Raw genomic sequence first — 27,302 nt, forward strand, 5'->3', positions numbered from 1 at the left:
CTCAGCCCAGCCTGCACCCTCTCCAATCTGGGACCTCTCAGGGGACCTCTGTGGGATCAGGCCTAACCGGGCAGTCGGACATCCCTCTCACAATCCAGGACTGCTGGCTCCTAACCGCTCACCTGCCTGCCTGACTGATTGCCCCTAACCGCTTCTGCCTGCCATCCTGATCGATGCCTAACTGCTCCCCTTCTGGCCCCATCGCCCCAACTGCCCTCCCCTGCCGGCCTGATCGCCCCCAACTGCCCTCCCCTGTAGGCCTGGTCACCCCCAACTGCCCTCTGCTGCCGGCCATCTTGTGACGATGTGGGGGCAGCAATGTTGTGATGCGAGGGCATGAGGGTCAATTTGCATATCACCTCTTTATTATATAGGATTCCTTTGAGCTTTGTCAGGCAGCATGACTTCATCACAAGCCTACATTGGGGGTTGGTTGCCAATTTTCGAGAAAATGTCTTCCCTCCATACAGCTCCAAAGCCAAGACAGGACAAGTCCCCGGCTGTGCCCTCCACACAGCGAGCTCGTTTCTAGTTCCCCTCACACTGAGTTCTAACTTCATGTGTAAACCCTTCATTAGCCCCATGCCTGCTTGCTTCTCCCACCTGACCTCATGTGTTCTGTGCCCGCAGTCACAAGGATGCAGCGGCTCAGCATCTCCCCAGTTTGGCCCATAGATTTGAGGCAAAAATGACATTTGAAGCTCACACATTTCCTAGCATTTCCGTTCTTCACTGTGACATGGCCTCTTGACTGTCCCGTGTCTGCTTAAAAATGTTTTTAAATGTATCAGATCCAGCTTTTTTAGGTCTTTTTCTTTTGAGAGTATCACCTAGGCTAATTGTTCTTCCATGAAGATATCCTACCAAACCTTGTATATAGAAGTTTCTTTCTTTAGCAAGTGACCTTTCCCTTTTTCTGGACATAACCCCTTCCAAACTGCAGTACTGTGTCTTGGCTCTGTGGCTGACTAAGCCTCCGTCTAATGCTGAAGTTTCTATTTGCTGTATGTGGATGCCTTCCATACGTTTATTATCATTACTGCTAGAGGCCCAGTGCACGAAATCATACAGTTGGAGGGGTCCCTCAGCCCGGCCTGCACCCTCTCACAGTCCAGGAGCCCTTGGGGGTTGTCTGACTGATGGCTTAGGCCCACTCTCCCCCCCTCCACCCCCCCGGAGATTGGCCCTAAGCCATCAGTCAGACATCCTTAGCGCTGCCACGGAGGCAGAAGAAGCTCCCGCTACTGCCGCTGCACTCCCTGTGGGAATGCACTGATCACCAGGGGGCAGCTCCTGTGTTGAGTGTCTGCCCCCTGGTGGTCAGTGTGCATCATAGGGACCGGTCATTCTGCTGTTCAGTCAATTTGCATATTAGCCTTTTATGCCTGTGGGATCAGGCCAAAACTAGCTCTCCAACATCCCCCAAGGGGTCCCAGATTGCGAGAGGGTACAGGCCAGGCAGAGGGACCCCACTGGTGCACAATCAGGACCAGGGAGGGACGCGGGAGGTCAGCCAGTCAGGGAGGGATCACAGGAGGGCTCCACAGCATGTCCGGCCCATCTCACTCAGTCCCGATAAGCCAGACCCCAGCAGCAAGATCACCTACTGGTTGGAGCATCTGCCCCCTGGTGGTCAGTGCACATCATAGCTAGTGATTGAGCAGCCTTAGCATATCATTAGCATATTGCGCTTTGATTGGTTGAATGAACAACTGGACAACTGGACACTTAGCATATTTATTATATAGGATTAGGAAGGCTATTTTGAAGGACCCAAGAGGAGAATGTGTAACTTTCTCCATTTTATCAAATCCCAATTGTATTCTTTAAAAATATTGTACTTTATTTTTTTAGTTAGAGCATTTTAATACTAATATTAGTACAGGTGTCCCCCTTTTGCCCACCTCCACCCACCCTTGCCTCCCCCTCCCTTGGGCTCCATCAAACTACTGTCCATACCCATGGGGCATGCATGCCTGTTCTTTAGTTAATCCCTTCCCTTCATCTCACTATTCCACATGCAAGAAAGTAACGATTCTTCAGGCTCCACCTTATCTTGGTATACATGCTGAATTTTCTGTTAGCTTACCTTCCTAGGATCTAATAGGCCCCACCCATCAGTCCCTCATCAATACAGTTCAGTTTAGAAATCATCTGAGCAATGATGGAGACTTGGAGCAGGAAGGTTTCAGATGGGTCATCTGTAGAGATAGTTGAAATGTAAGCTCTAGAGAATATACTGACTGGAAGAACCGGAATAGAATGAGAGCAAAATACTGCTAGGAGTAGCTCTTTCTTCAGGGGAAGGAGTATTTATAGATCGAAAACAAAGATATGATAACAACTAAAACAAGTAGAGAACAGAATGGAGTTTCCAATTAACATCACATCCTTCTTGCCAGTCAGCGAGGAAAAACACTCTTGCGTGCCTTATAACACACAAAGATTTCTATGAAAGCAATAAAATGTAAGACTTGCTTCATGCACTGAATAATAAAGTACTCTCTGCCTGTAATTTTGTACTAAGCATGCACATGGAAACTTAATCTTCATTTTAGTCAAATAAGTTATTAGGAAACCTCTACAAATCTCTACTTCACTTACAAAAAATTAAGACTAAAGAAAAGTCAAAGTCTAAAGAAAAGCCAATCCTCACATTCTCCCAGAAGACAGGCACTTAATTTAGGGTTAAAAGCAAACCTGCCCTTCTTAGTGAGCACAGTGTGTGGTGAGCCACCATGCAACTCAGCACAGTGAGAAGGAGAGGGAGGCCTGGTGCCTGCACTGAGAGGCTGTGTGTCCTCAGGCTCAGGCTCCGGCTCGCTGTGGTAGCCTCGCTGCCCCAGAACATGTCAAGTGCACAAGCCTGTGTTTCCTGTGGAGGAAGCCCACAGGCTGTGTTAGATTTTCAGAGCCTTTGACTCAAAAGAGATGATGACAGCTGAGATGGACGCTAGCAATGGATTTTAACGTCCTCCTCTTGCTCCTATGAGAAATTAAAAAGTGGTGCCAACATCACAGGATTCATTTGCAGACATGGAGTGTTGGTGTCTGTCAGACTCAGCTGCTGCTGCCTCACTGCGGCCTCTGATGTAACGGCGACAAGAACAGAATTCAAGAAGCAATGGAATGTGCACGATGACTTGCTGTGTGCTCTGACAACCGTCCGTAGCGTTACACTGCCTGACAAATGCAGGTAACAGAAGAGAAAGAAAGAAAAGGAAGAGCAAGCTACGGAATGGTCCGTTAAGTAAGGAACATTCGCCGCACAGGTATATGTGATGGCGTAGAGCAGACAAACAGGGTGAGGGACACACAGCGACTTCCGGGAAGTAGGTCCCACCGGGGAACCCGCGGGCATAGCAAGCAGACCCGCTGCCCACCTGCTGCCTCGCCCGCTTCCGCACCAGCCTCACCCCGGGGTGACCAGTGCCCTTCCCTCTACCCTGGGGCTCAGGTGGTGGGAGGTGACCCCCAGGCCCCAACCAGAGGAACACTGGTGTGGGCCAGCCTGGGGTCCTACACTTGGGGCAGTTCAGGGAGCGTCCGTGACTTCCCTGCTGGTTTTGTGTGTGAGGCACCCTCCTTGGGGTGTTCTGGAAGGTCTGTTCAATCCTAAGAAAAGAGCAAGAAGACTAGTCTCCCTGCAGGGGACAGGGAGGGGGGCACTGAGTCATGGGGAGACTCCGTGAAGGGATGCCAGCACGGGGAGGGAGACGGGGCAGCGAGGCCACCACAGTGAACCAGAGCCTGAGCCTGAGGACACACAGCCTCTCACTGCAGACAGAGCCACGGCCTGAGCACCCCCTCAGCCTCTGAAGGCCGGTCTGCGCCCCGGGCCTGTCTCTGAGCCTGATCCCGGGTGAGATAATAAAAGAAATTGGGTTCAGATTTTTCTCTAACTTACGTCACAAACAAGCTGACTGATACAGAATTTCATGTGACCGGGAAGTGGGCACAGGCAGACCTCAGTTATAGCTGAAATGGTCCATTTTGTTAAAAGGCTGCGATCACGAAAAGTCAGCCTCTGACTGGTGGACTGCAGGCGTCTGTTCCCACATGTGCGGCACCTCTGAAGCTCCGGGGGTTTGTAAAACGTAAAACATGGGCAGAATCTGGGCAGAATCGCCGCCGGGGCCGCCCGCGTGTGCTGGAGCAGAGAGACGGTTCCATAATGGGGATGAGCCTTCAAAGCAGCAATGATCACGGAAGGAATTTCCTGTTCCTAAGGATACATTTTGGCAAATACATCACGTAAAACTCATGCACAAACAAGCATTTGTCTGATCTTTAAGACTTCAGTAAAATTTCAGAACCTTTGACATCAGGGGGAAATATTTTTAAACCGGTATACAGACCCCTAGCTTACGAAGGGCTGTGCAAGCACATTGCTAGTCGTTTCCTTTTATTCCTTGGGAAGGCCTGGCCCTAGCAAACACCTGCGTGGTGCCAGCATTCTTCCAGCTGGAGGGACCATCCTTTATTCCCTCCCAAAACCACGCTGCCGGTCGTCTCACGTTAATGAGCAATGGAACTTCACAGACAGCGCAGGCTTGGGAGCAGCTGGAAAAATAGCAAGAGGGTTCAATCAAGTTGAGGAGAGAACTGCTCCCACCAGAAAAGGCTCCCCGTCCTGCCTGCTTGTGCAGAGCCCGGGGCGCACGGAAGGCAGCGAGTGAAGGGCACCTGCTGGAGGGGCTGTCCCGCCCGGCACTGTCTCACGCATCAGCCCAACACTCACAGAGCACACACGGCCCCACGTCGCCAGGACACAGAAAGGAGCCGGGACTCCCCTGCTCCCAGAAGTGTGGTCCGGGGACCCGTGGCTCAGCGTCATCCACAAACTGGTTAGAAACGCGGACCCCAGGCCTGCCCCAGCGTCCCCTGGTCGGAAGCTGCCTTTTGACAAGATCTCTGGGTGATTCATAGACATGTAAACATTTTTTAAAATGTATTTTTACTTACAGCGGACATAAAGTATTACACTAGTTTCAGCTATAACACAGTGACTCCACACGTCTGTGCCTGACAGGGTGATCGCCGCGATACGCCTAGGGCCACCTGCCGCACGCGGGCTGCGCTCCTCGACGGCACAGAGAAGGGAGAGAAGGCTGGGGGCCCGACCGCCGCTTCCCGCTGTGTGACTTGGACAAGGCACTGGATGCTTGGAGAGCCACCTGTCAGTGGACTCACAGTCCTTCCCAGGGTTCTAACTCGATTCAACGAGAGTCAACATGACCAGCACGAGCCCTGCAGCCCGCCCTCCTCCTCCACCTCAAAGCCCACCACTCTCTACAGCCTCCGAGCCAGCGAAGCCCTGCCCGGCCTGGCCCTCCTCACCCACAGCCGGCGGCCGCGCCCAGCCCCGGAGCCCAGAGCAGACCACCCGCCGTGTTTGGAGGGTCTTGCTCGCAGCTCCCAGAGACCCCAGATGGACGGGACTCCCTCCAAGATGCGGACCAGGATTCCCCATCTTATTGTTACACACAAGGCCCACCGACTGAAAAGTAACATGGATTCCTTTACTTTTAATTTATTTTATTGTTGAGAGTATTACAGATGTCCCCATTTCCCCCTGGGCCCCCCTCCACTCTCCCCATCCCACCCAGGCCCTCACCTGTCTATCCTCTGTGTCCATGGGCTGTGCACATACGCTTGTAAGTTCCATGGTTAATCTCTTCCTGCCTCCTTCCCTCCCTCCCTCCCTCCCTCCTTCCCTCCCTCCCTCCCTCCCTCCCTCCCTCCTTCCCTCCCTCCCTCCCTCCCTCCCTCCCTCCCTCCCTCCTTCCCTCCCTCCTTCCCTCCTTCCCTCCTTCCCACCTTCCCTCCTTCCCTCCCTCCCTCCCTCCCTCCCTCCTTCTCTCCCTCCCTCCTTCCCTTCCTCCCTCCTCCCCTCCCTCCTTCCCACCTTCCCTCCTTCCCTCCTTCCCTCCTTCCCTCCCTCCCTCCTTCCCTCCTTCCCTCCCTCCCTCCCTCCCTCCCTCCCTCCCTCCCTCCTTCTCTCCCTCCCTCCCTCCCTCCTTCCCTCCCTCCCTCCTTCCCTCCTTCCCTCCTTCCCTCCTTCCCACCTTCCCTCCCTCCCTCCCTCCCTCCTCCCCTCCCTCCCTCCCTCCTTCCCTCCTTCCCTCTGAAAGCTGTCGGTCTGTTCTATGCTTCCATGTCTGTGGTCCTTTCTTGTTTCTCCATTGATTCCATTGCTTAGATCCCACATGAGAGAGAGGCCATGTGGGACTTGTCTCTCCCTGACGGCTTATTTCACGCCCGGGTGTCCCCCAGCCCCTCATGCAGCCTCAAAGGGCCAGCTCCCTCCTTTCCACAGCTGCACAGTGTCCCGCTTGGTCCCGTCATTTCTACAAGTGGCACGAATGGCTTCTGCTCACAGTCAGGCCAGCTCTCCGCCGCTCCTTGAACGCTGGCCGCCCAGGTCCAGTGACAGCTCTCCTCCCGTCACGCCTGCTTCATCACCCCATTCCCACGAGTGGCCCTCACACCAGCCGCGATCGCAGCCGACCTTGAATCCTGAAGACCTGCGCTGGCACAGCCACCGGGGGTGGGGTGCCCGGGCTCTCTGCGCGTTGGTTTACCAGGAAAGTCCGCTGTCTCCCCCGAGAGAGAAGCCCAAGTCCCCAGAGCTTGGCATTTTTAGTGGCTCTTTCATTCTATTTCGTTGATTTTGTATTTCATCACATCCTGTTCAGTTTTACTCCATTATATTTAACAAGGTGGAGAGGGACCCTCCCGTGAGCCGGGGCCCACACACGCCCAGTGTGTCCTGGGACGTTCACGGAAGCCCCGCCCAGGCCGTGACCTGGCTGATGGACAGGCTGGATGGGGAGCCGAGGCCACCCCCTTCTCCTCAGCTCTCTCCTCTGCTGGCTCCTTGTTCTTAGACTCGGGGATTCTTTTTGTTTCTAATTTTTACTCAATTTGTTTTAACCAAAATAAAAGCCCACCCATTTCTCCAGCTCCCATCCCCCCCGCCCTGTGCGCTCTCACAACCACCACCTGCATCAGTTCTCGGAATCTGTGCGTGCAGTTGTTTTTGTCTTCGATTCCACATGTGAGAGGTCACATGGTATTTGTCTTTCTCTGTCTCACTAATTCCATTTGGAATAAAGCCTGGGAGTCCCATCCATGTTGTCACAAATGGCAACGTTTCATTCTTTTCTATGGCTAATACACACACACACACACACACACACACACAATCTCACAACTTCTTTGCCCACCACTCCACTGATGGGCACTTAGGCTGTTTCCATATCTGGGCTGTTGTAAATAATGCTTCAATGAACCGGGTGCACGTATCTTTTAAGGAATGTTTCCCTTTGTTGGGACAGATGGTAGTTCTATTTTTCAGCTTTGAGGAGTTTCCACGCTGTTTTCCGTTGCACCAATTTACATGCCACCCGCCACGCCCAATCCCTTTGCCCCACCCCCTCACCAGCACGGCAACCGCCTGCCTTCCACACCGGCCGCCCGTGTGGTTCTCCCGCGGCTCTGATCTGCGTGTCCCCAATGCTGAGTGCTGCTGGGCGTCTTCTCATCGCCTGCTGGCCGTGAGCTTGTCTTCCTTGAAAAAAACGTCTGTTCATTTCCTCTGCCCATTCTTCAGTCAGACTGTTTTGCTATCGAGTCACATGAGCTCTTCATGTGTTTTGGATATTAGCCCTTTCTCAGATATATTATCAGCAAATATTTTCTCCATTTGCAGGTTGCCTTTTCTGACGGTGTCCTGTGCTGTGCAGCAGCTGTAGTTTGATGGAGGCCACTTGCTTTTTGGTTTGGTTTTGTGCTGTTTTTGTCTGTTTGTTTTGCTTTGGCTTTTGGTGTCAGATCCAAAAAAAATCGCTGAGACAGATGAAGGAGTTAACTCTCTGTCTTCTCTTACTAGTAGTTTCATGGTTTCAAGTCTTACGTCCACGTCTTTGATCCATTTTGAGTTAGTCTGGGGTATGGTGTAAGGTAGTCCAGTTTCCCTCCCTGGCACGTGGCTGTCCAGTTTTCCCAGCACCACTTACTGAAGAGACTGCCCTTCCCCGTTGTGTAGGCCTGGGTGCTGTGCTGTGGCTTAGCAGACAGCCTATATGGGCTTCTTGGGGGCTTCCTCTTCTAGCCCGTGCGCCTGGCCTTGGGCCGATAGCATTGTTTTAGAAACCATAGCTTTGCAGTATGATTTGAAATCAGGGAGCTGATGCCTCCATTTTAGTTCTTTTCAACATTGTTTTGACTATTTTCTTCCTTTTTATCTGTCTCTCACTCTCACTTTCTCCTTGCCTATTTGCCGGGAGCCAGTCCATCCTTGCTGTTTCAAGGGACCTGGCATATATGGCATACGGTTCTTAATATGTTTGCTCACCTTCTTGGCGCTGTGTTTTAACCAAGGTCACCTCTCCGAGAAAGGTTGAATCCCCAAGTAGGGATTTTCCCCTGAAGTTAGGGAGGGAATAAAACCCCTCAACTAAGTGCCAGGCGGGTAATTAATCACTTTAACTACGAACAATCATGCTTAAGCTACATAATCTTTACTCCCTGGAATGGAGATAAGAAACGCCCTAACCTTTGTAATAGAGATTGACAGGATTAAAATGAACTGGTATAAATACAGATGTAACAAGACAGCAAGATATAGGGCTTGGAAGACAGGACCAAGAGAGACAGAGCCTAGGCACAGAACCTACACAGAACATTCTCTAGAGACAGAAGAACTTCGCTGGAGAGAGCATGCCGGAGGATCCTGGACAGGGATTGGCCTCGGAGCCTGGAGGCGGAGCCTGGCGAGAGAGCATGGCAGGGGATCCTGGACTGAACCTGACTGCGGAGATTGGCAGGAGAGCCTGACTAGAACCTGGTGACCGAACCTGGCTGGAGATCTCAGACAGAACCTGGCTGGAGAACCTATCGAGGGAACATGGCTACAGAACCTGGCTGGAGATCCTAAGCAGAACCTCTCTGGAGATCGAGACCAGAACTTGGCTAGAGATCCTGGCTAGGCTGCTGATCAACTGAACACTGTCTCCGTGTCATTCCTTCTTCGCCGACTCCGTCTACGCCTTTGGGAACCCCTGGACCTGCTGGGGTTGGACCCCAGCACCTATTTCCTCTATCTCCTTTCTCTCTCCCTCTTCCTCCCTCCCCTCTGTCCTCTCCACTCTTTCCCTCCATCCTCCCATCTTCCTGCTTCCACCAACCTTGCAAGTTTGCATCTGGCGGCCCCTGTCACCTGCCTCTGTGGATGCATTTCCTTTCATGATAGTGGATAGAACACTAAGGGGGGTCCCTTTGCCTCCCAGTGGGAGCAGAGATTACTGACTAATGCAGGCTTTTTCAGAGGTGATATTCCTGGAACCCACAGGCCTGGGCCTGGGTGGGAAACGCACCACAACAGCTGGAGGGGCGGTTAAAATAGCCTGTTTGCTGCCTGGAGCACAGGGCGCTCAGGGCGGGGTCTGCGGGGCCAAAGGAAGGGTGCCCTCAGGCAGGGCAGCCAGGCCACCAGCAGAGCAGCAGGATTCGCCTGAAGGAGCTGCGTGAGGAAGCTGCACTTACTCAGAGCCACAGTCTCTGGTCCTTCATTGTAAGCCCGCAGCTCTGTCCCTGCACAGAATGGAGGAGACCCTGTCACTCCGTCTACCTGGGAGATGGACCGGAACCCCCAAGGGCAGGGCTCCTGCCTCCAGCGCTGCCTCCTGAGTGAGTGCTAAGCACAAGGCTGGTCAATGCTATGAAGGAGGGAGGGGGGAGGAAGAAGGGCAGGAGGGAGGGAGGGAGGAAAAGGGAGGGAAGGAGAAAGGAGTTGCTCAGAATTGGGTACAAAAATACTGTGAACCTCAAAAATTTCACTATTGGGAACGCTGACCTATGTAACGACCTCTGCAACACAAAACCATTGCTTTTATTCTGTTGTTAACATTTTAGGGGCCAGTTGGAGCTGCCATTGGCAGCTTATTCCCCAGGCACATATCAAGCAGAAAAATAAATACCACGGAGGCTGGATTCGCCTGCTTGCTACAAAGCACTTTAATTATTTTGTTTGCAAAACTTATTTGTTGGTCTCAGGAGAATATTTGAATCTGCTTTTATTTGTGGACAACTGCCCTTCACACTAGGAAAATGAGACCCTATATTTCACATTGACACCTCAGGTCTTTTTATCCCTAAGGAGCTAACGGGAAATTCTAATTTTAGTTGCATTTATAATTTAAAATCCTGACATAATACAAACAATTTTCCAAAGATTCTTCGAAAATAAACTTGCACGGCCCAGAGCCTTGGAGGGGATGGTTCTGAAGTGTAGAGCCCTGTGTGTCACATATGAGCCTGTGCGTGGAAACTGGCTATGACTGTACAGACCTGAGAGCATAAATCCAGAGGAATAGGGATACTGGCACAGCAGGTAGGTCAGAGTGTAGATGCTGACATGGAGAAGTAACAGGGGCTGAGCTCACCTCACTTGAAATAACTAAAAAGCAAACAAGCCTATGAAACACCAGTTTTCAGACACTGGACGGAGGCACAGCTGGACAGGGGTGCAGAGTCAAGAGCGAAGCCGCGAACACAGAGCCTGAGCGAGGCTCAGCGACTTCCCAGGTGCAGCCCGAGCCGGACCTGCGCAGAGCGGGATGGCTCTTACGAGTGAGGAAGCGAGTTTGGGTTTGAGGAGGTGAGGCGATTGGAAGCCACAAACCAGAATTCTAGGGAAGAATTTGTGCCATGGACCTCAGAGTGACACAAACAAGCCCCGGAAATCCACAGGAAGGCCTGTGGGTCTGCTGCGCAGTGTTAATCAGCACATCGCGAGGAAACCCCACCGAGTCCGTGGGAAGGATCGCCGAGAGGGTCACGTTAACAACCCTCCATAACGGGCCAAATCAGACAAGGAGGAGACAGCTGGCCCTGACCTGCCTAACAAAGCTGCAAAGCAAGTCTTGAAAAATCAAAATGTTCCAAAGCAATACAAGTGCATCCTTGGGAGGCGGTGGGGGAGCTACAGGAATAAGATGGACCTGACCTCACCCCAGCATGTAACATTCACAGTGTCTGGCATCTGATTAAAAATCAGCAGACATGCGAAGACACAGGGAATACAGCCTATGATGAAGAGAGGAAGCAATCCCCAGAAACCAGCCTGGAAATAACAGAGTCTAGAATTAGTACCATATGGCATTGGAACAGATACTACAAATACTATAAATACAGAGGATGTGCTCAAGATGTTAAATGAAAGTGTGTGCAGGTTAGGAAAGAAGTAAAAGACATAAACTGAATTTCTACAAATAAAAGTTGTGGTGTTTGAGATGACAAATACTCTGGATGCATCAGCTGTGGCTTAGGCTGCAGGAATAAATGAGTGAATGTTAAGTATGGAACAAGAGATCTCCAGAATGAACCACTGGGAAAGAGACCAAAACGTCAGCGAGCCCAGATGCCAGCGGAACCGTTCAAGAACCTAAGAGCAGCCATGTCGGCGGGTCCACTAGGGAGAACAGAGAAACAAAAGGCAAAGCAGGAAAAATATTTGAAGAAATAATGGTCAAGCATTTTCTAAATCTGATGAAATCCACACCCAAGCACATAATCAGAAAAAAAAATCTCAAAGTAACTAGAGGAAAACGACACTTGCACAGAGAAAAATAAAGACTAAAATGACAGCTGTCTTTTCATCAGAAACAAGGCAAGCAGAAGTCACGGAATTGACAGCTTTAAAGAGTGAAAAACGAAGAGTGGATAACTTACCTCAAGTAGACTAGAACTATCAGAAATTTAGTTAAAATGGACAACTTCCTTAAAGGGCTCAAACTACAAAAAACAAACAAACAACAACAAAAAAACTCAGAAAGAAACAGATAACCTAATTATCCCAGGAGTATCTACTAAAACATTAGATTTCTTGTTTAAAATCTTCCCATGGAGGGACCCTCTGGGCCAGAGGGCATCACCTGCGAATTCTGTGTTTGTTCAAGGAACATATAGAATCAATTTCACACAAATCTTTTCAGAATGCTGATGAGAAGGAACATCGCCTCATGTCCCAGCAGGCCCACACTACCTGGTTAGACAGCCAGACAGAGGACTTACAATACAAAAAACTACAAACTAATGTCTCTCGTCGACATGAATACAAAGCTTTTCTAAAGCACCTAGCACTTTAGCTAAAGTGCTCTAGCTCAGTTAAAATCCCACAATTCAAAAGGAGCAAGAGCATCCTAATCACATGGGGTCCATCCAGAGGGAGAGTGGCTTCGCAATTATCTCAATGATGCATAAAAGGCATTTGACAAATCCACTTCCAATTATGTTAAAAACCCTCAGCGAGTAAGTAAAAGAAAACTTCCTCAACCTGCATCTAATTAACTAGAGGCCCAGCGCACAAAATTCATGCACTTGGCAGGCAGGAGGGGGTCCCCTCAGCCTGGCCTGTGACCTCTTGCAGTCTGGGAGCCCTCAGGGGATGTCCAACTGACAGCTTAGGCCCGCTCCCCGCAACATAGAGACCAAAGGATAAATAGTCAGACATCCTTAGCACTGCTGTGGAGGCGGGTGAGGCTCCTGCCACCGCTGCTGCACTCGTCAGCCATGAGTTCGGGAGTGCACTGACCACCAGGGGGCAGCTCCTCCATTGAGATCTGCCCCCTGGTGGTCAGTGCACATCATAGTGACCGGTCATTCTATCGTCAGCCGAAACCAGCTCTCCGACATCCCCCAAGAGGTCCCAGAATGAGAGAGGGTACAGGCCAGGCCGAGGGACCCCACCAGTGCATGATCGGGGCCAGTGAAGGACACGGGAGGTTGGCCAACTGGGGAGGGACCACAGGAGGACTCCAGGGCATGTCTGGCCTGTCTCACTCAGTCCTGATCGGCCGGACCCCAGCAGCGAGCTAACCTACTAGTCAGAGCATCTGCCCCCTGGTGATGCATGTCATAGTATGTGGTTGAGCGGCCTCAGCATATCATTAGCATATTATACTTTGATTGGTTGAATGGCCGACCAGACAACAGACACTTAGCATATTAGGCTTTTATTATATAGGATAGTGAAAAGCTGGATGGTTTTCCTGAGATCCAGAAAAACACAAAGATATTCATTCTTCCTGCTTCTGCTCAACATTGTTCTGGAGGCTCCAGAAAAAAGAAAAGAAGGAGATCGAGATTGGAGAAGGAGAACAGAACTGTCTTTATTCCCAGACAGCAGGGAATCCACCAAAGAAGCCACCAGAACTTATATGCATGTCTAGCAAGATGGTGATACAAAGTTCATGCTCAGAAATTGCTCACAACAATCAATTGCAAATTTAAATTCAAAAGTCAATACCATTTATAATATGAATGGATGAGCTGAACAAGGCCAGTGCACTGCAAAACACTGTAAAATAATTAAGGATATACATAAATGAAAAGATACCCCTTGTTCATAGATCATAAGACAATGTTGTGAAGATCTCAATTATGCCTCCAGTCATCTTTAGATTCAACATAATAGAAATTAAAATCCTAGGAACTGACGAATTAATTCTAAAACTTATATAGAGGCAGGGCCAGGGCTGGGGCGAGCGCTTGCCCAGGCTTGTGAGGGGCCCCCTTAACCCTGAGCCTCTGATGCCACACGCCTCCCCTTAGTCCCAGCTCTGAGGCATGTGAAGGACCTCGAAGGATGAAAGTGGAGTTTTAGAAAAGGGAAAGGCAGAGAACTTACTTCACTTGATTTCATGATAACTAAAAAGCTGCCACCATACCGTGTGGCCCTGGGGTGACGGCAGACACGCAGGAAAACCAAACAGAGGAGGCCAGGAGCAGTGAAGGCCAGGAATTTTGGCAAAAAAATCCAAAGGGGAAAGGATGCTATTTTCAACCAGTATCATGGAAAAGTAAAATATCCAGGGACAAAAATAAAACAAAATTAATCTCAGCCCGTACTGCAACCCATGCAAAAATTAGCCATCAATAAACACAACAGCATGAATTTCAAAATCATTATGCTGAGAACAGCGAGTGTCTGTGCAATTCCATCGATATGGAAGTCCAGGATTGCAAAGTCATCTACAGTGACAGACGTCCAAGGCCGCGCGGGTGGGTCGTGGGGAAATGCACGGGAATACCAGTGTGCACGGCCAGGATGCGGGGACAGTTGCACAGCGTGTACGTCAGGACTCCAAGTTCCACGCCATTGGTGTCCGCTCAGCATCTCAGCCCAAGCTGCCCGCCCCCCGTCCGCACTCCCAGTCCTGGGGCTCACTGCTGGGGCTGCTCTTCATCCCACCAAGGCGGTGAGCTGGGGGCTGAGGCACAAGGACCAAGGACTCAAGAGAGAGCCGATCCCCTTGTCCTAAGCCAGAGCCTGCTGTGCTGCGGGGATTCCCGCCAGGACCCCGCTCTAAGGCGCAGGTTCCACAGCAGCACCTGCACTCCTGCACACAGGCCAGGGAGTGACCCAGAACCCGTTTCTTACCCTAAAAATTCTCCCCCAGGAGGATGTAGGAGGCCAGGAGGTCAGCGTGGAAGGCACGAGGGCCCAGGAAGCAGGCGTCTCTGAGGGAAGGATCCCGTGCCCCCTCCCCTTCCCTCCTCTGTCTCGGCCTCAGCCTCTGCGGCTCCTTCAGCCACTGACCCAGGGCCAGCGCAGGGCGGGACCAGTGGGTGTCCTGGGCTGAGCCACAGGAGCTCCTTCCGCTGCCTTCCCTGGCCCTGGACCTGCTCTTTCCCATCTACTGGGTGAAAATCAGAGACACTGTCATGACTTTTCTGTTCATTAAGGTTAATAGAAAATGATATGTTACTTTAAGTTGCAAAACCAAGCCAAGCTTTGATTCAAAATTTAAAGTGATCTAATCCAATATAATAATTGAAAGACGTACTTGGCTTCACGCAGAAATGTTGACCCTTAAAATACATAAACCATCATGTGTCTCCATCGAGGCGGGACTGGTTCAAAGGCAGCACCACGGGGACAGTGGGTCTGGATGGGGGGAAGGGGGGGTTGGGGGGGAGGAGGGGCTGGATCCCCAGCGGGTCTCTGTGGGGCCCTGCACCCGCCGTTCTGAGCCTCAGTTCACCTTCCACTCCGGCGTTAGCAATGCCTCTGGGAAGGTGGCTGTAAACACAGCTGATGACAAAAGGCTAAGGCACCTTCGCAGAGGATGAGAGCAAAATGTCACAAAATTAGAAATAGACGCAATCACTAGTAAATGTTCAAAGTGTTTGGCTTGGCTAACAAGCAAAGAAATACAAATTAAAACAATGCATGAGGCTTCCTTCACCTATAATGTTGGTAAAAATGAAAACTGTTGATTCCCGTTGTGTTCAGGAGACACGAGGGGGCGGGGGCAGGCTTGTGGGGGCCCCAGCTCTGAGCTCCGCCCCGAGTCGGCGGTCGAGGGGGCATCTGGCTGCAGTAAACCTACAACAGTACTAACAGGCCAAGCCCCCAACACCGAGAAGACTTACATGAGTCATAATTCTTCCAATTGACAGCTACCCCAAGACCACTAGACATCTCCACGACTGTGCACTGACACGCTGACATGTGAGTGATAGGTTACCAATTGAAAACAGTTGGGCACAAACTGAACATAACAGGAAAACCTCAATTTGGCAAAATATCTGACATATGTAGCTGTTTGAAAGGATAATTCATTGGCATATTAATTTGCATTTTGTTCTATTATAGAAGAACCAGAAAGAAGTATAACAATTTTTCTTTGCTTCACTTCTATCCCTGCCCTCCCACATCACCATGCCCCCTGCACGCCCACAGAGGGAGTAGCCCCCCCGCACACCCACAGAGGGGGCAGCCCCTCATGCTCTAGGAAGTGTGTGCTGCCCTTTCTTGTGAGATGTCTCCCTCCACTAAGGAGGTGAACTGACAATGGCTGGCGAGGCTTCTGAGGCTTAGAGAGGGAAGGTGTTCCAGGGCCCAAGCAAGGAGGCTCCAGTGCAGGTGGAGGGGCGGGGAGGCGCTGTGGGCTGGCCCGCCACCATCATCCCAGGAGATGCAGAGAGCCCTGGCTGGGCTTCAAGGGAAGGCGGGCCTTGCTGGAGCTTCCTGTGTCTAGAGGCCTTTCCAGGACTGACCTTGACAAAGGGTAAACCCAGGCGCCTTCGCAGGACCCAGAGGGCATGGAGGGAGCTGCTGGTCGCAGCCGGGATCGGGCGTCCTGATCTGCGAGATGGGAGCTTACCGGATCCCATCTGTGTACAGTGACGTCTGTGAAGCGTGTGAGCAGGCTGGGCACATGCTGGGCAATCCACAACCTGTGTCGGTGCCTCCTGGGAAGCCCGCGCCACTGCTCCTGCCGGGAGGGATTCACTGGCCTCACAAAGCGGGCTCCTCAGCGGCTCAGGCCAGGAGCCCCCCTGCACTTGGTGGGGTGCCAGGCAGGAGGCGAGGGCCTGCGCTCCTCAGCCCTCAGCACTCAGCAGCCGCCTGTTTGAAAGGTGCACACCACACCCTGCTCTGACCACTGACAGTTAGAGGGCACCTCGCCCTCCTTCCTGAAACTGCACGGCATTCATCTGGGATTTCCCAACCGCTCTAAGAGACAGGCCAGGGCATGACGTGCTCTGGTTTGAGACGGTGGAAAAGAACCAGAGCGGAGCCCATGTCCAATGAGCCTAATGAGCTCTTAGAAGCCGTTTACGACACCTCCCCAGGGGCTCTGGTGGCTGGAACTGCCTCCCATATAGCAGCCTTAAAGCAGTTTCTTTGGGAGCCCCAGCAGGGCCCTGCCTAGCCTGCCCGGGCTGTGCGTGAAGGCAGCAGAAGTGTGTCTGCATGTGTGTGCATGTGTCTGTGTATAGATATATGCATGTGTGCACACATGTGTGCATCTGTGTGTGCGCACATGCACGCATTTGCTTCTGTCTCTCCATGCATGATGACGATTCTCCTGGGTGGCCAAGAAAGGGGTAATACCAGTGTAGAAGGCAGGGAATGTGGTCTTTCTGATAGGAGCCGTGAGTGATCCGAGTCCATCAGAATCAGGTAGCAGGAAAGGCGAGGGGCAGGAAACATGATGGGCAGGATGGGTAGGGAGGATAATGGACAGGATGGGCAAGGAGCATGACAGGCAGGATGGGCAGGAGGCCGATGGGCAGGAAGAGTGATGGACAGGGAGAGTGATAGGCAGGAAGAGTGATGGGCAGGAAGATCAATGGGCAGTAAGAGTGATGGGCAGGAAGAGTGATGGGCAGGAAGCTGATGGGCAGGAAGAGTGTTTGGCAGGAAGAGTGATGGACAGGAAGAGTGATGGACAGGGAGAGTGATAGGCAGGAAGAGTGATGGGCAGGAAGATCAATGGGCAGTAAGAGTGATGGGCAGGAAGAGTGATGGGCAGGAAGAGTGATGGGCAGGAAGCTGATGGGCAGGAAGAGTGTTTGGCAGGAAGAGTGATGGACAGGAAGCTGATGGGCAGGAAGAGTGATGGGCAGGAAGAGTGATGGGCAGGAAGATGATGGGCAGGAAGAGTGATGGGCAGGAAGAGTGATGGGCAGGAAGAGTGATGGGCAGGAAGAGTGATGGGCAGGAAGCTGATGGGCAGGAAGAGTGATGGGCAGGAAGAGTGATGGGCAGGAAGAGTGATGGGCAGGAAGAGTGATGGGCAGGAAGCTGATGGGCAGGAAGAGTGATGGGCAGGAAGAGTGATGGGCAGGAAGAGTGATGGGCAGGAAGAGTGATGGGCAGGAAGAGTGATGGGCAGGAAGAGTGATGGGCAGGAAGAGTGATGGGCAGGAAGAGTGATGGACAGGAAGCTGATGGGCAGGAAGAGTGATGGGCAGGAAGAGTGATGGGCAGGAAGCTGATGGGCAGGAAGAGTGATGGGCAGGAAGAGTGATGGGCAGGAAGAGTGATGGGCAGGAAGAGTGATGGGCAGGAAGCTGATGGGCAGGAAGAGTGATGGGCAGGAAGCTGATGGGCAGGAAGAGTGATGGGCAGGAAGAGTGATGGGCAGGAAGAGTGATGGACAGGAAGAGTGATGGACAGGAAGAGTGATGGGCAGGATGAGTGATGGACAGGAAGAGAGATGGGCAGGAAGAGTGATGGGCAGGAAGAGTGATGGGCAGGAAGAGTGATGGGCAGGATGAGTGATGGGCAGGAAGAGTGATGGGCAGGAAGAGTGATGGGCAGGAAGAGTGATTGGCAGGAAGAGTGATGGACAGGAAGAGTGATGGGCAGGAAGAGTGATGGACAGGAAGAGTGATGGACAGGAAGAGTGATGGACAGGATGAGTGATGTGCAGGAAGAGTGATGTGCAGGAAGAGTGATGGGCAGGAAGAGTGATGGGCAGGAAGAGTGATGGACAGGAAGAGTGATGGACAGGAAGAGTGATGGGCAGGATGAGTGATGGACAGGAAGAGAGATGGGCAGGAAGAGTGATGGCCAGGAAGAGTGATGGGCAGGAAGAGTGATGGGCAGGAAGAGTGATGGGCAGGAAGAGTGATGGGCAGGAAGAGTGATTGGCAGGAAGAGTGATTGGCAGGAAGAGTGATGGACAGGAAGAGTGATGGGCAGGAAGAGTGATTGGCAGGAAGAGTGATTGGCAGGAAGAGTGATGGACAGGAAGAGTGATGGGCAGGAAGCTGATGGGCAGGAAGAGTGATGGGCAGGAAGCTGATGGGCAGGAAGAGTGATGGGCCGGAAGAGTGATGGGCAGAAAGCTGATGGGCAGGAAGAGTGATGGGCAGGAAGAGTGATGGGCAGGAAGAGTGATGGGCAGGAAGCTGATGGGCAGGAAGAGTGATGGGCAGGAAGCGTGATGGGCAGGAAGCTGATGGGCAGGAAGAGTGATGGGCAGGAAGAGTGATGGGCAGGAAGAGTGATGGGCAGGAAGAGTGATGGGCAGGAAGCTGATGGGCAGGAAGAGTGATGGGCAGGAAGCTGATGGGCAGGAAGAGTGATGGGCAGGAAGCTGATGGGCAGGAAGAGTAATGGGCAGGAAGAGTGATGGACAGGAAGCTGATGGGCAGGAAGAGTGATGGGCAGGAAGAGTGATGGGCAGGAAGCTGATGGGCAGGAAGAGTGATGGGCAGGAAGCTGATGGGCAGGATGAGTGATGTGCAGGAAGAGTGATGTGCAGGAAGAGTGATGGGCAGGAAGAGTGATGGGCAGGAAGAGTGATTGGCAGGAAGAGTGATGGACAGGAAGAGTGATGGGCAGGAAGAGTGATGGACAGGAAGAGTGATGGACAGGAAGAGTGATGGACAGGATGAGTGATGTGCAGGAAGAGTGATGTGCAGGAAGAGTGATGGGCAGGAAGAGTGATGGACAGGAAGAGTGATGGACAGGAAGAGTGATGGGCAGGAAGAGTGATGGACAGGAAGAGTGATGGGCAGGAAGAGTGATGGACAGGAAGAGTGATGGGCAGGAAGAGTGATGGGCAGGAAGCTGATGGGCAGGAAGAGTGATGGGCAGGAAGGTGATGCGCAGGAAGCTGATGGGCAGGAAGAGTGATGGGCAGGAAGAGTGATGGGCAGGAAGCTGATGGGCAGGAAGAGTGATGGGCAGGAAGCTGATGGGCAGGAAGAGTGATGGGCAGGAAGAGTGATGGACAGGAAGAGTGATGGGCAGGAAGAGTGATGGACAGGAAGAGTGATGGGCAGGAAGAGTGATGGGCAGGAAGCTGATGGGCAGGAAGAGTGATGGGCAGGAAGGTGATGCGCAGGAAGCTGATGGGCAGGAAGAGTGATGGGCAGGAAGAGTGATGGGCAGGAAGCTGATGGGCAGGAAGAGTGATGGGCAGGAAGCTGATGGGCAGGAAGAGTGATGGGCAGGAAGAGTGATGGACAGGAAGAGTGATGGGCAGGAAGAGTGATGGACAGGAAGAGTGATGGGCAGGAAGAGTGATGGGCAGGAAGCTGATGGGCAGGAAGAGTGATGGGCAGGAAGCTGATGGGCAGGAAGCGTGATGGGCAGGAAACCAATGGGCAGGAAGAGTGATGGGCAGGAAGCGTGATGGGCAGGAAACCAATGGGCAGGCACGCTGTGTGAGCGGTTGTTAAGACTCCGCCAGCACTCCCTTCTGAGTGTCCCCCCACAACTCTACACACAGCAGTGGTGGGAACCCTGACTCACTCCTGACAGTTCCCTGGGCAGGCAGGCCTTCCCAGCTCCTCCCTCCGAGGGGGTGGGGCTTGATTTTCCTTCTGCGTTGCCCGTGGCAGGTGGGCCATGCATGTTTCTCACCAGGACACCATGCGGGTGAGAAGCGCCTCTTGGCTTCTCCTGGGCGGCGCTGTGCCACGTGGGGCTCTGTTTCGTCCCCAGGAGACCAGTCGCCAGGCCCAGTGTGGAGACAGGACCGGAGGAGGAGGCTGGGCCCTGGAAGATCCAGGCCTGGGCTGTCCGCGAGAGGAGGAAGGAAAGGCCTTGGAGAAGGCGGCCAGCCCGCCCGCTCCTCGGGAGGATGCTGAGCGCTGGGATCACTGCGGGGGGCCGCTGACCTGGAGGATGGTCCCAGGACAAGCCCCACAGGCCTCGCCATGTTTGGAAGGCCAGCTGTCCTTTGATGAAAGAGCGCCCCCCCATGGATAAGACTGTGAGCCTCAGGGGAAGGCAGGTGGCGAGAGCAACCAAAGAACCTGTCTGCACACATGCATGACCCTTGGACAGGGACCGGTGTGCTGAAGGCCTGGGGCGGTGGGGCGGCTAGAAGGGGCATAGTGGGGTGAGGGAGGGGACATCTGTAATGCCTTCAACAACGAAGAGTTTTAAAAAGAGTAAAAACAGAGTGCTTGCTGTAAACCAGAGCCATCTTGTCGCGCCTCCTCAGCTCCCTGAGCAGCCCTGCAAGGAGGAAACTGGCTTCACAGAAGGACGCCAAACAGCTGGCCAAGTCACAGGAGTGGCCAGCCTGGAGCCAAACCAGCCCTCAGCCCTCCCAACGCGGCCGAGGCAGCCTGGCGCCTTCGGGCCTGCAGAGGCCCCGAGAACACTGCGTGGCAGCCGCCCTGCGTCTCAGACACGATTCGAGGGAACCAGCCTTGTTCCCTGCAGACATGGTCATGTGACAGGTACTAGCTTCTTCCTGACCTTTTGTACATCCTTTCACCTTTTCCATAGAAGTTTTTTAAAATAAGGTAAAATAACATAAAGGGAATAACGGGAATAAATATAATAATGAAAAATAAATGTTTTCTAATAAAACTTTCCACAACAAGTTATTACTGCTTCCAAATTATGACAAATTTCAAACATTGCTGGGAATTAGTCAGGCATTTAGCATTCAGTGTGCCCAGCGTGGGGCACAGGTAAGGGGGCAGTGTGGCATAGGCTGTTTCTTGCATTTGGAGTCATTCATACCTAAGTTCAAATCCTGCCTCTGCCCTGATTAAGTTACACTGAAGAGCCATCGCGTCTCTGAGCTGCCTTGTGCCTGCAAGTGGGAGAGCACAAGGTGAAGGGCCCAGGGACTCAGTATCCCAACCCACCACTCCCGCAGCCCCCGACGATCACATCCCCTGCAACAGCCTGGATCCCTCCTCCTGTTTGAAACGGTTCCTTCGCGTGGCTTCCAGGACCCCACCTGCATCAGCAATATCAGTGTTCCGACTGAGTGAAAAGTATCTAAGAACTTCAACTAAAAGCAGATTGTTAGAAAGGACAACATAGCTAGACCCAAGTATGAAAGGCCATCAAGAATCATACTTTAGCTTGGCTGGCATGGCGCAGTGATTGAGCGTCGACCTATGAACCAGGAAGTCATGGTTTGATTCCTGGTCAGGACACATGGCCGGGGAGTGGGCTTGATCCCCAGTGTAGGGTGGGCAGGAGGCAGCCGATCAATGTTTCTCTCTCATCATTGATGTTTCTATCTTTCTCTCCCTCTCCCTTTCTCTCTGAAATCAATAAAAATATATTTTAAAAAAAGAAATGTACTTTAAACATAATGAAACAAATCAGTTAAAAGTGCTAATTGAATCTGTAAGGCCTGCAGTAATATCAGAAAAAGTGCGTTTCAGAGCAAAAAGTCGCTTCATAATGATAACAGGTTGATTAATCAACTGGACATAAAATCCTAAACATTTATGCCTCTTAGAACAAAGCCTAAAAATATATTAAACAGCAACTGGTAAAACTGCAAGGAGAGCGAGGCAGTCACACTGAAGTGGAATATTTGATACCTCTCCCTCAATAATTGAGAAAAGTAGACGGAAACCACCAAGGATGTGGAAGACACACACGACACCATCAACTCCATTGCCTGGCTGCGTTCACAGGGCAACCACAGACCCTTCAAATGCGCGGGAAACACTGATCAAAGAACAACCATACGCTGGGCTGCAAATGAGTCTCAGTAGATTTAACAGGAGTCAAAGAGTAGAAACTGTTCTCTAACTACAATGGAGCTAAATTAAACATCGGTAAGAGAAAAGCCCCAAATATTGGAAAACTAAGTAACACACCTTGGAGCAGCCATGGGTCAAAGAAGAAATCAAAGGTAATACAGAAAGTGCTTTGAACTGAATAACAATGAATACACACGTATCAAAATTTGGGGGGCGCCATTAAGTCACTTAAGTGAAATGTGTAGTAAATCCATGATCTCAGCTCCCCCCAAGGAAGATGCAGATACAGAAGGCAACTAAGCCCAGGCCGGTGCTTGGCATCGGTCGGGAAATGAAGTCGCCAGCACCGCAGCGCCAGACACACCACTCCCACGGCCGGTGCCAAGCCCATCGCCCCGGGGCGGGAGAAGGCGAAGCCACAGGACTTCTCAGAGAACTTGAAAGTGTCTTAAAAAGTCAAACATGTATCTACCATCTGACCCGGCAATTCCACGTGTAAATATGCACCCCAAAATGAAAGCAGGTATCCATACAAAGACTTTCACAGGAATGTTCATAGCAGCCTTTTTTGTAATCATCGAAAATCTAGACCAGCCTTAGTCTGTTTGGCTCAGTGGATAGAGCGTCAGTCTGTGGACTGAAGGGTCCCATGTTCAATTCTGGTCAGGGCACATGCCCAGGTTGCAGGTTCGATTCCCAGTGTGGGGAGTGCAGGAGGCAGCTGATCAATGATTCTCTCTCATCATTGGTGTTTCTATCTCTCTCTGCCTCTCCCTTTCTCTCTGAAATCAATAAAAATGGAGGAATCCTTCAGGAGGTGGGCATTTGATGATGGAGGAGGAGGAGGAGGAGGAAGTGGAAGAGGAAGAGGAGGAGGAGGAGGAGGAAGAGGAATCCTTCAGGGGGTGGGCATGTGGTGATGGAGGAGGAGGAGGAGGAGGGAGTGGGGGATCCTTCAGGAGAGCTGACATGTGGTTACACCCTCTCCTCTGCAACACCTGCCCGGGAGGAGGCCGGGGCATGACTATTGAAGAGGCTGCCAAGCCACAGAGGAACCTGGTGTCGCATGCCTTCCAGGACCAAACCAGTGGGACAGCCAGTCAGTGGGGAGACTTCCCATTCACCGCCTTTAAATGTTAAAATCATCCAGCCCCACTAGCTGGTTGAGAATGTGCACACTCCCACACCTGTATTCACATGTGCACACGCACTCACACTCACAAACATACTTATGCATACACATGTATCCATACACACTCACACACATTCTACATACATGTACTAGTATGCTCACACAGTCAGGTGACACCCACACCTGGAACCTCCTGCAGGAAACGCAGCCTCTGTCCCTTCTCATTCTTTTGTCCCCCTCTTCTGCCCCCCATTCTCTAGCCTACCCTAGTCTCTCCAGCCTCCCTCACCCTCACGGAACACCTGATACAACTTCTCGGTGACACTCGGCCTGTCTGTGGCCTCAAGTGCAGATGCGTTCCCTGGTTCCCAGCTGCTCCAGAGCATCCTGGCAGGTCCTGGCAGGTCTCCGACCTCCTGTGTGGGTGCAGTGGAGCCTGGAATCCACTGCAGCACCCCAAGTCCAAACTGGACGTGCAAAGCTCATCCCCATTTCCCCCGAGGGCGGGAGGTTCAGTGAAGGCACGCCCTCCCCTTCTGGGCTCCTACCTCGTTGACGAAGACCCAGTGGCTGTCCTTGGAAGCCAGGTTGGTCTCCACGGCCTGCAGAGAGAAAGGAAAGCCACATGAACGAAGCAGCCGGAAGCTGCCGGCATCGGATGGCCACTGAGGCAGGGGTGATGAACACGGTTCTCGCAGACTTTTCCCCACATGCTGTGGTCAGCTCTGGCGGCCTTGGCTCCGCGGCATCTGAATGCAGGTGTCTGAGTTCCAGCTGCCCCAGCGCCCGCGTGCCAGCCATCCTGCAGGCATCTCAGAGCCCAGGCCGGCACCCCTCCCCCGGAGAGTGCCCACCAACTTCTCTGCAGGGGCGCGGGGGGAGAAGTGTCCCCTTGGTCCAGGCCAGGTGAGAGGGTGGGAAGTCTGGAGGGGGTTTGTGACAGTGGGTCCAGCTGTGCTGAGTGACACCTGGGAAGATGGTGCTCACCACTGGGGTGCCCAGCCGCCTTCAGTGCTCAGGACCCATAGAACTGGCTCTTTCTCTCCTGGGCAGTCCCCCACCCCTCCCGTTCTCGCTCTACCCCATAGCGCTCGCCATTTCTGTGCTTGAAGAGTTACCGGTATTTATTTTTGGTGTCTATCTCCTCCATCAGGTGGGGGTCTCCATGAGGTCAGGGGCCATGTCTATTCTGGTCACAGTATGTTTTAGAAACTTACAACATAACCAGCACATAGTAGGTGTTCAATAAATGTTGAAGGCGTGAATGAACTGTTGGTGGGCAGAGCAGATAGGAGCCTGTCACGTACATGGTCTCTCAGATATCTCAGTTCCTTTTGGGAAAAAGCAGGGAGAACGGACAGTTTGCAAGCCTGGCTGTTAAGTCCTTCCACCTGCATGGCCACATGCTCGCTTGGTGCCCAGCCCTGGCAGAGTGCTATCAGATCCTAGTCCTCTTTTATTTTTATTTTTTTGTATTTTTGCAATGTGATTTTTACCCTTTGAGTTGAAAAATACAGAAAAGTAAGAATCATCCCTTAACCTTGTCCCATTTTTTTAAAATGTGCCAAAGTAGTAAAATGCCCCATTGTCCCTCCAATTTCCCCCCCTCGAGGTCATTTTAAGTGTTTCCATCCAGAAATGTCTGGTCACACCTGCAAGCACACACATCAGACAGCTGTCTTTACTAAAACAGTGTCATTGAACACACACCAGGCGACATCTGTCACTCCTGACTTATCGATGTATCAGGAATGGCCTTCCTGGTCAGGATTGAGATCTGAGTCCTCTCAGCAGATGAGCACACAAGTGACCCGCGCGTGAGGCCCCGGCCTCAGCACTGTCACCACATCAGCAAGGATGCATTTGCTGGCTGACAGCAGCACGTGGAGACCGCGCCTGGGGGCCCAGCCCGCTCTCGCCACCACATCCCCACAGATGGAATCACGGCACGGAACAGCAGGGTCGGCACAACCTCTCCCGGGCCATCGGGTAGAGACACAGACCCTTCTCCAGACACGGACAGAGCACCAGCCCATGGACAGAGCGCCAGCCCACAGACAGAGCTCCAGCCCACGGACAGAGCTCCAGCCCACGGACAGAGCTCCAGCCCACAGACAGAGCTCCAGCCCACGGACAGAGCACCAGCCCACGGACAGAGCTCCAGCCCACGGACAGAGCACCAGCCCACGGACAGAGCTCCAGCCCACGGACAGAGCTCCAGCCCACGGACATCTCCAGCCCACAGACAGAGCTCCAGCCCACGGACAGAGCTCCAGCCCACGGACAGAGCTCCAGCCCACGGACATCTCCAGCCCACAGACAGAGCTCCAGCCCACGGACAGAGCTCCAGCCCACGGACAGAGCACCAGCCCACGGACAGAGCTCCAGCCCACGGACAGAGCACCAGCCCACAGACAGAGCTCCAGCCCACGGACAGAGCACCAGCCCACGGACAGAGCGCCAGCCCACGGACAGAGCTCCAGCCCACGGACAGAGCGCCAGCCCACGGAGAGAGCTCCAGCCCACGGACAGAGCTCCAGCCCACGGACTGAGCTCCAGCCCATGGACAGAGCACCAGCCCACGGACAGAGCGCCAGCCCACGGACAGAGCTCCAGCCCACGGACAATGCCACTGTCAGCACATGTACCAGCCTCTGAGCCCGGACACTATCAGCACATGTTCCAGCCTCTGGCCCGGCCTGTACCCTGGTGATGGGAAGAAAAGATCTTTGCTCTCAAGGCTGAGAAAACACCATCACTAGCAGCTTTGCCCACCACCCCAGGTTAACCTCTTCTCATTGCCTGGGACCACTACTGCACTTGCATTTCTTAAGTGGGAGCCTGTGTCGCTTCCTCTTGGCCTAAAGGGATAATCGATGGAGGGGAGACCCTGCACCTGGAGGCCTTCCAGCCACATTGCTGAGCATTTATTTTTCCACGTGCAAAGGCCCAATTATTTCTGTGCTCATTGCTGGCAGCTTGTCTAGGAACCTTATCTAGGAGCATGCGATAATGAAAACTTGTGGACAATTAGCATCTTTTTAAGCCCAACTCTAACCCTTCAGAACTTTTCCCTGGGAGCCCAGGGCCTGTATCTTCCCAGTGACAGACATGGAATAAGTCTAAGACCTGCTTCCCCTTTGCACAACACGCCTTTTAAGAAGGCCTGCTTCCGTGCAGCGTCAGCCTCCGTGCCGTGTGTGAAGGGAGTGCAACCCTCATCCGCACTCCCATTTGCAAGGCAGGGGCGTGCCTGGATGCAAGGCTGCGGTGGATTTGAGAAGCAAAAGCAACCATCACGGGCCTGAGTGTCAGAAATTATGCCAGAACCACGAGGAAGCTGTGGTTATCACGGAACCATCTCAGGCACTCGGGGCTCCCAGGGCCAGCCTGCTTGGGAAAAGAACCCACGATTCTAGTCCAGCTACTGCTGTTCACTCAGCCTTCCCTCCAGAACCTCTTGGGGTGTTGCTCTCACAGGAAAACTGCCCAACGTCCCCCCGATTCTGTGGCTCCTGCTTCGGGGACATCGTACTGCTGGACCCCGTGGGGCTCCCTGGACTCTGTGGATCTCTTTTCCAGATTGTCTCCCAGGCCTTTCCCGGGAGGCAGCCCCTGACCATGTGAGTTATGGTTCCCACTCACCCAGTGCCCTGGGAGCTCCCTGGAAGCCCTCACCCCGGGCGGCAGGAGACGCGGCCATCTGAGCATGTGCATCCACAGGGCGGTGGGAGGTGGTCGCCTGAGGGTGGTGGAGCCAGGCAACCATTCCCAGCCGCACAGGCCCCTGCGGACGGTGCGGCAGGCCTAACCTTCAGACTGCCAGCCTTCCGCTGGGGAATGCAGACAAGGCTCTCTGCTGAGGAGCACCTGAGCCTGCCGCCTGGGCGTC

The 27,302-nt window shown here is 52.7% G+C and overlaps 1 protein-coding gene across 3 annotated transcripts in view; it reads right to left on the reverse strand.

Moving 5' to 3' along the window:
• The window catches only part of GRID1 (glutamate ionotropic receptor delta type subunit 1), a 617,880-nt gene that overhangs the window by 212,185 nt on the left and 378,393 nt on the right, over nt 1-27,302 (reverse strand). For all 3 annotated transcript variants that reach the window (XM_059662029.1, XM_059662031.1, XM_059662030.1), the window contains one exon: nt 23,959-24,012. In XM_059662029.1, coding sequence (XP_059518012.1) covers nt 23,959-24,012 — 54 coding nt within the window. The remainder of the gene's footprint in view (nt 1-23,958; nt 24,013-27,302) is intronic.

Source organism: Myotis daubentonii, chromosome 13 (genome assembly GCF_963259705.1).
Source record: "Myotis daubentonii chromosome 13, mMyoDau2.1, whole genome shotgun sequence".
In the NCBI taxonomy this organism is placed as follows: Eukaryota; Metazoa; Chordata; class Mammalia; order Chiroptera; family Vespertilionidae; genus Myotis; species Myotis daubentonii.